General features: G+C 39.2%; 1 protein-coding gene across 1 annotated transcript; it reads left to right on the plus strand.

Annotated features, from left to right (window-relative positions):
* Window positions 1-111: 111 nt before the first annotated feature.
* LOC117529103 lies at window positions 112-2,442 on the plus strand. The gene is made up of 3 exons (XM_034191805.1): window positions 112-683; window positions 784-874; window positions 2,190-2,442. Exons 1-3 carry the CDS (start codon window positions 112-114, stop codon window positions 2,277-2,279), a joined length of 753 nt encoding a protein of 250 aa, XP_034047696.1. The 3' UTR covers window positions 2,280-2,442.
* The last annotated feature ends 6,894 nt before the right edge of the window (window positions 2,443-9,336 follow it).

Below are 9,336 nucleotides of genomic sequence, written 5' to 3' on the forward strand. Positions count from 1 at the left end.
TAATTGTTGAATGACTTGTTGCTTGGTTTATCTTCATATCTGAGTCTGACTCTTTGGGGAATCTTTCTAAAATGTTCCACTGTTCAGGAACAAACTGCTGCTCCCGAAACAATGGCGGCTGTCTCCACCTGTGCCTGCCCCACCCCACAGGCTGCTCCTGCAAATGTGGGCGGGGCTTCTTCTCTGTCAGCAACACTTCTTGCGTCCCGCTTCCTGACTGTCCTGGTGGAGAGACGTGGTGTTTGGACCAAAGCAAATGTATCAGCAGCAGAAAGTTCTGTGACGGACACGTCGACTGTCCGGACCAATCAGACGAGCAGGACTGTGAGTGGAAATGAGACAAGTGTCAAAGATGTCCAACCCCTGTTGGTGGTGGCCTTGACTCTCTTGCACTTCTCTTCAGGTGCCAAAACAAACTCTGGTGTGACAAAAGCCGGTGACCACCCCAAAAGTTCCAAAAAGGAATCTGCTCCAGGAAAAGATGCTGCATCGTGTGACCTCCAGGTGTGCCACGGTCATGGCATGTGTGTCAGAGAAGGCAAAGTTACACGCTGCAAGTGTTCACATGGATACAAGGGCGAGTCTTGCCAAGAGGCAGAGAAACCAAGTCAGGTGGGCGTGGTCCTGGGGGTCCTCTGCCTGGTTGTCGCGCTGATGGCAGGAGCCGTCATCCTGGCGAAAAGGTATTCAGCACGAGGCGGCGCTACAAATCCAACTGGACTACAGCCTGTAGAGTAACCTGCTGCAGAACACTGAGCTGAATGTAAAAACTGTTTTCTGCAGGAGAGCCTGGACTCTGAGAAGCACATCTACAGAGAAAGAAACTCTGATGTCCAGCATTGTCCTGTCTGAACCGTGCGACTCAGACTCTGAGGTAAACGCAGATAAAAAGTTCTTTTACAATAAACGAGCAATATTTACAAACATCACGAATATAACAGTAAAGTGGTTTTTAAAGTGGCACATTTATTTCTTATCCCATATTTGGGGTGGTGACCTGTTGAGAAAACAGCAGAAGTGAAATTAAAATCTGCAGATTATCTTTCATTTAATATGAAACAGTCTTGAAGTGCACGTGTAGCATGTACCTCCTCTGAAGCCCAGTCCTGTTGGGACTTGATGCTGTCTGTTCACCAAGTGTCAGGCTGTAACCTGGAAGTTATTCCAGACTAATTGAATAAAAAATGCCTATTTTAACAAATGAGATTCAGTATTTAAAGTATACTGTAAAAAAAATCCTTTGATTTTACAGAAAAATCCTGGCAGCTATTATAATTCTGTAAAAATTACAGTAAATGTAAATTATTTTACATAAAATGTGTAAACTTGTTCCAATTTCTTCAATTTAGAAGATAACATCTCTGCAAAACTGTCACCTTGTTTTATCCTCAAAATGTAAACAACCACCTTTTTAAACCCTTGATAGTGTTTTACTGTATCTCTGAAAATTCTCATCTGTAAAAGCTGACTGTATTGTACAGTTTATTTTTCTGTTTAAAATGGTCATTTGTAAATTCTATAATGGCATTTTAACATTTGTACTGTTAAATTCAGTTTTGTTCCACATTTTACATTTTTGCTGTAAATTAACATTAATCTATTGTCGTGATTCAACCATGAATTTCACTTTTTTTTTTCTTTTTTACTGTAGCTACTTGTGGTTGAGGGCACATTAATTTTGCCTTTTATTGCTAAACCCTTCTATCTGGAATGAAACTGATCTGAATGAATCATTAGTATTTGACTTTCTGCTGGCAGGTTAACTTTCAGCTTACAACAGCAACAACTAAACAATTTTACCCTAATGTGGAAAAACTGACTAGACTCACTTTAGATAGTAAATGAAAATTTTATTTTTTGAGTACCTTTGATTAAAGCAGCAATCTGAGTCAGCGTTTTTGTTAAAAATGCTAAGAATCTTTATAGAAAATACTTCATACTATCTCATTAACAGTGGGGAAAAATGATCAATTCTCATTCCTGCAGATAATTCTTTTACAGTCAGTGGCAGTCTTTCGATTGCTGATGTGTGAACACGGAGATGGAGGTGCAGTTTTTCTCAAAACAGGCTTCATCAAAAACCTATTAAATTCAGTTCATTAATCTCTCTGAAAAAAGCATTAAAGCATTTTTTATTTAAACTTTTGTGTACTTGCTGACTTTCTAGATTTCTGCTCTCTCCTCCTCAGGATATGGAGTCTCCAGTTGACACCACAAACCTGCCGCTGCCGTTAGTCTCTGCAGACGGAATAGATGCTGCTGATTTTTATTGCACGTGACTCCAGTAAAGCTTTGACTTGGAACTCGCTCTTTACTGCTGATGCTTCAGGTTCTTTGGATGTTGGCTTCTTTAAAATCATGTGTAACATTTGGAGACTTGATCATGAACTTTAAATGTGGCATAAACTATCATCTGGTGCAATAAAAGTGATTCTGGATCAACCGCAACCCAGATTCTGCTTTTTAATTTCATTACCTGCTTTATTTTAGCTTTCAAAAGTAGTATGGTTTTAACCTTCTGGTCAGGCTTCAGTTTCCAAACTATTGAAGTTTTATAGCCGTTTAAAATTTCGGTAAATATAAAATGTGGTGTTTTACTTTTCTTATTTGACATAAAACATCGAGTTGCTCCGATTTCTGATTGTGTGGAAGCTCCTGAAATTCCATTTAAACTTGAACAGTGACATTTTTAAGCTTCCTCAGGTTTTGATCATACTATTTTGACTACAGATTCTTATTCAACTTCCCATTTTGTTAACTTTCCAGTTACTGACCACTTGGTCGTAATGGTAAAAATGATTAAATGACTTAACGCTTTAAATTTTGCACAGTATGTACAGATATGAAAAATTGTATCTAAACAAAACTTAATCGCCACTGAAACATTTTTTTAAACCGACTCTGAAATATGTACTCCAAGGTGCTTCACATGCACATCAAATCCATATACACATGACAATTTGACACACAATGTTTTGTGTGCATGAAATATGCCACCAAACTCAAGTTGATGGAATGATCAGTCATGTGATCATACAAAGAAAACCTACACATGCACAACTCCCGTCTCTAAGGTTCTGCATACATTTGCCAAATTGACAGTTGTGATCAGCTGGGGTGCTGATGAATGGCAACTAAACTGACAGTGGGGTTCAGTTAGGACCCACATGTGGACATATATACAGTTGTATGCAAAGGTTTGGGCACTCCTGATTTTCATGAATTTCCTTCAGAAATCAGTCTGCTTCAATTTCAGTTAAATGATAAATGGACTATTTACATAGGGCATTTCCATCTGCATCAGAGGCTCAAAGCACTTTACAAATAACGCTCTCATTCACCCCGATGTGAGGGTGCTGCCATACAAGGTGCTCACTACACACCAGGAGCAATAGGGGATTAAAGGCCTTGCCCAAGGGCCCTTAGCGATTTTTCAGTCAGGCTGGGATTTGAACTGTGGATCTTCTGGTCTCAAGTCCAACGCCTTAACCACGAGACAATCACCTCCCCTTAAATATAACATAACAGATGAACACACTGATACTTGAGAAGTGAAATAAAGTTTCTAGGATTTAGTGTGAAATTCTTTATACACTTAGGCAGGTGCATAAATTTGGGCACCCCAACAGAAAAAATACATCAATATTTAGTAGATCCTCCTTTTGCACAAATAACAGCCTCTAAATGCTTCCTATAGCTTCCAATGAAAGTCGGGATTCTGGTTGAAGGTATTTAGGACCATTCTTTACAAAACATCTCCAGTCAGGTTTGTTGGTTTCTGAGCATGGACAGCCCACTAAAAATCACACCACAGATTTTCAATAATCAGGTCTGGGGATGGAGATGGCCATTCCAGAATGTTGTACTTGTTCCTCTGCATTAATGCCTGAGTAGATTTTGAGCAGTGTTTAGGGTTGTCTTGTTGAAAGATCCAGCCCCGACACAACTTCAACTTTGTCACTGATTCATGAACGTTGTTCTCAAGAACCTGCGAATATTGATTGGAATCCACGTGATCCTGAACTTTAACAAGATTCCTAGTACCTGCATTGACCACACAGCCCCACAGCATGATGGAACCACCTCCAAATTTTACTGTAGATAGCAAGTGTTTTTCTTGGTATGCTGTTCTTTTTCAGTCATGCATACTGCCCCTTATGTCCAAATAACTCAATTTTAGTGTCATCAGGCCACAGCACCTTATTCCAAAATGAAGCTGGCTTGTCCAAATGTGCTTTAGCATATCTTCCTCTGCATTGCAGCATCATACAGCATCTCCTTGCGCAAAGTGCGCTGTATAGTTGAACGATGCACAAACACTATCTGCAGCAAGATCATGTTGTAGGTCTTTGGAGCAGGTCTGTGGGTTGACTGACTGTTCTCACTATCGTTCGCTTAAGCTTATTTGAGATTTTTCTTGGCCTGCCACTTCAGGCCTTAACTACAACCCCTGGCAAAAATTATGGAATCACCGGCCTCAGAGGATGTTCATTCAGTTTAATTTTGTAGAAAAAAAAGCAGATCACAGACACGACACAAAACTAAAGTCATTTCAAATGGCAACTTTCTGGCTTTAAGAAATCAAGAAAAAAAAAATTGTGGCAGTAAGTTACTTTTTTTTAGACCAAGCAGAGGGAAAAAATTATGGACTCACTCAATTGAGGAATAAATTATAGAATCACTCTGTAAATTTTCATCCCAAAACTAACACCTGCATCAAATCAGATCTGATAGTAAGTCTGCATCTAAAAAGGAGTGATCACACCTTGGAGAGCTGTTGCACCAACTGGACTGACATAAATCATGGCTCCAACACAAGAGATGTCAATTGAAACAAAGGAGAGGATTATCAAACTCTTAAAAGAGAGTAAATCATGCAATGCTGCAAAAGATGTTGGTTGTTCACAGTCAGCTGTGTCTAAACTCTGGACCAAATACAAACATGAGAAGGTTGTTAAAGGCAAACATACTGGTAGACCAAGGAAGACATCAAAGCGTCAAGACAGAAAACTTAAAGCAATATGTCTCAAAAATTGAAAATGCACAACAAAACAAATGAACGAATGGGAGGAAACTGGAGTCGTCTGTGACCGAACTGTAAGAAACCGCCTAATGGAAATGGGATTTACATACAGGAAAGCTAAACGAAAGCCATCATTAACACCTAAACGGAAAAAAATCAAGGTTACAATGGGCTAAGGATAAGCAATCGTGGACTGTGGATGACTGGATGAAAGTCATATTCAGTGATGAATCTCGAATCTGCATTGGGCAAAGTGATGATGCTGGAACTTTTGTTTGGTGCCGTTCCAATGAGATTTATAAAGATGACTGCCTGAAGAGAACATGTAAATTTCCACAGTCATTGATGATATGGGGCTGCATGTCAGGTAAAGGCACTGGGGAGATGGCTGTCATTACATCATCAATAAATGCACAAGTTTACGTTATTTTGGACAATTGAAAGGATGTTTGGGGATGATGAAATCATTTTTCAAGATGATAATGCATCTTGCCATAGAGCAAAAACTGTGAAAACATTCCTTGCAAGAAGACACGTAGGGTCAATGTCAACGAGCAGATCTGATTTGATGCAGGTGTTAGTTTTGAGGATGAAAATTTACAGGGCGATTCCATAATTTTTTCCTCAGAATTGAGTGATTCCATATTTTTTTCCTCTGCTTGGTCTAAAAAAGTAACCGTTACTGACTGCCATAATATTTTTTTCTTGATTTCTTATAGTGTTTCTTAAAGCCAGAAAGGTGCTATTTGAAATGACTTTAGTTTTGTATCATGTCTGTGATCTGCTTTTTTTCTACAAAATTAAACAACTGAATGAACATCCTCCGAGGCCGGTGATTCCATAATTTTTGCCAGGGGTTGTGTATATATATATATATATATATATATATATATATATATATATATATATACACAGTTGCTTGCAAAAGTATTCAGCCCCTCGGTATTTCATATATTTTAATTTGTTTATGGCATTTTAAATATAAAAAGTAAATCAGGATTCTCAATATAAAAATTTCTAAAATTATCTTTCTTAAACTCGAACTGAAAGTAAATCTCTACAACCTGATATAAATTAAAAATATAAAAGCCAAAATTATGGGTTGCATACGTAATGGGCCCCTTTGGTATAATACCTGTAAATCTTTTTTTTTTTTTTTTTTTTTTTTTTTTTTGGCCAGTTTTCTTCAGACAAGTCAGGGGGATGGATACATGAACATTTCCAAGTCACTGAATATGTCTTGGACTTTATTCATATCAATTATGAAGAAATACAAACCGTATGGCACTCTGTTGTAAATCTGTGTGGAGTAGACAGTTCTCAAAAACTGAGTGACTGTGCAAGAAGGAGAAGAGTGAGGAAAGCCACCAAGACACCCAGACAACTCAGAAGAAGTTATAGGCTTCTGTGGCTGTCACTGAAGAAATTGTGCACAGTGCAGGTTTTGGATTTTATATCCCCCATTATACAGCTTCATGAAGTGGAGCAGAGGAGGATTTTCTTAAACAGAAGACCTGAAAGTTCACCTACAATTTGCCAGAAGGTACATCTGAGATACAAGCCTAGATTTGATGCTTTTGTGAAAGAAGACCCTCCTCTATTTTTGAGAACTGTCTACTTCACACAGATTTACAATAGAGTGCCATATTGTTTGTATTTCTTCATAACTGATGTAAATAAAGTTCAAGACATATTCAGTGACTTGGAAATGTTCATGTATCCATCCCCTGACTTGTCTGAAGAAAACTGACAAACTGATTATTTACAGGTATTATACCAAAGGAGCTGATTACTTATGCAACCCATCATCTTGGCTTTTATATTTTTAATTAATTCATATCAAGTTGTAAAGATTTACTTTCAGTTTGAGTCTACGGAAGATTATTTTGGACATTCTTATCTTGAGAAGCCTGATTTACTTTTTGTGTTTGAAACGCCATAAACAAATTAAAATTTGTGAAATACGAAGGGGCTGAATACTTTTGCAAGCCACTGTATGTGTGTGTGTATGTGTGTATATATATATATATATATATATATATATATATATATATATATATATATATATATATATATATATCAAGCAGCATACACACACTTACATAGATATAGGATATTTTTTTTCCATTTCCTTCCATTTCCTTAGATTTCTTCTATTAAAAAAAAATGACAGCAGTCTGATGGAGTTACATTTTCACATTTTCACTTGCAATATCAACTGATGCATGTTCAGGGTACAACTACATTTTCGGAGATGTTAACTATTTGGATTGTAATTTTTATGCTATCAGCAGAGCAGTGAGTGTGTATTTACTTTGCCACGCTTTCTGTCGTTTAGTCACTGTGGCGGTGTTACCTTTGTTTTTTGTTTGGTCCTTGTTAGCCCGACAACTGGCCCTGAATTGGACCAGATACTGGCCTCTCTCTTCTAGCCTGTGATTGGTTGGCAGCCAAGACGCTGATGTCAGCATTGGTCAGCCTCCCTTTGGTTAAGTTTGGGGGTGTGGTGCAAGCGCTGTTCTGCTATTGGTTGTTTGGGAGTGGGAAATCTCACTCCAAAATGGAGGCCAGTATCCGGCCCAATTCATAGCCAAGCCGGTTGTCCTTGTCAGCCTCCATGAGGACTTCCGCCTCCTGTCAGGGAGAAGTACACTGCTCTGGCTGCTGTGGTGCGTCAGTGAATCTGTGATCGATGGCTGGGTCTGTTTGAGGAATCCGCATGCACGCACTTACCCAGGATTGGTGTCACCTGGATTGTAGTATCGGTGTCTGCTCATCCTGGTTTGGTCTCTCAACAAATTGAGCCTGAATTCTCCGGTTTTGGATACGATGAACTCAGCTCAGTCATTTATCCTGGATGTTTGAATCCTACATTTCGTGTAATGCGACCCAGGTGTCTTGTTACAGCAGGCTTTTGTGGACGTGGTGGTTTTCATGGCATGTGGTTAAGTTATGACCAGCTTATTGCTTTACTAACCATGTGTTGGTTAGTGAGGAGTGGCGCCAAAGTCAACTAAAACAAACTTCTCTTGACAAATACTTCGGCACAGACTTCATAGATGAACTAACTGCACAACAAGCCATATTACAGGTATTTGATGAGGACGGGTGCAGTTTGAGCCACTGCGGACAGCCAAAGAAGTCTGGCGTCAATTGACTACATGTGCAACCTGTCACTCAGTGACCACACCCTCAGTTACATGGATGCACAAACTAGGTATAGATGTTAAAACTGGTTTTTGTACAAGGCTGTAAACAAGTTTATTTCTCCTCTAAAGTTGGACATTTTAACATGAATTCTCTGGAGCCAGCCTCAAGGAGCCATTCAAGGAACAACTTTTTCCACTTCCAGGTTGGTTTGGGGTTTGGACAGGAAGAGGTTTACATCCCCAACGTCCGCAATCAAAACTTAGGAAAGTCTATGAGACATTAATGCCTCCACAACCAGTTTTAATACTTCACACACACCGTGTGAAGATGTACTTGAAGGAAAATAATTCCAGTCTGACGTCTTAAAGGGGACACTGGATATAAATGGAGCATGTGTCTAACTGATGCATCGTAAAATATAGACTTCATAAAGGCAATGCCTCCTAAAGAGAGTCGTGAATGTCAGTGGAACTTCTGCGTGGGAGCGCACCACGTGACGACGTGCGTGAAGGAAAATAATTCTGATTCAACATGTTTTTTTAGTCGTATTACAGGTGTAGCGGGTGATCAGATGAATTTGGGTGTTTCATGTCAGGATCCTCACTGAGGAAACGTGGTCAAGGAACACAGATTTGAGAATCTTGTTTTTGTGGCTGGTGTTTTCTGCAGAGGGTCTGGTCAGGTCTTGCTTCTGACTCGTCCTGGAATGTTTTCTCCTCCCTCTGCCCCCCCCCGTCTTATGAACACACCTGCAGTGTTTAAGCACAGGGTGTGTGTGTTTGTCTTTGTATTACATAATGCATTTAAACCTGTAATCTTGAGTTATGGTGAAAATTAAATCAACACTGTTCACAACTTTAAACGTTTGTGCAGAATTTACACTTGAAACTCTGTAGTCTGTTTTTTTTAGTGATGTGAAGGAAAATTCTTGTTCATCTCTGGGACTGTACTTTGTGAGTCAGATTTGTGCAGAGTGCATGTGTTACACCATTTGAGGATGATTGTGTGTGTGTGTGTGTGTGTGTGTGTGTGTGTGTGTGTGTGTGTGTGTGTGTGTGTGTGTGTGTGTGTGTGTGTGTGTGTGTGTGTGTGTGTGTGTGTGTGTGTGTGTGTGTGTGTGTGTGACTCAGTCTTTGTAAAAAGGAGGAGGTGATTTTGTGTTT

The sequence above is a fragment of the Thalassophryne amazonica genome, chromosome 17 (assembly GCF_902500255.1).
Source record: "Thalassophryne amazonica chromosome 17, fThaAma1.1, whole genome shotgun sequence".
In the NCBI taxonomy this organism is placed as follows: Eukaryota; Metazoa; Chordata; class Actinopteri; order Batrachoidiformes; family Batrachoididae; genus Thalassophryne; species Thalassophryne amazonica.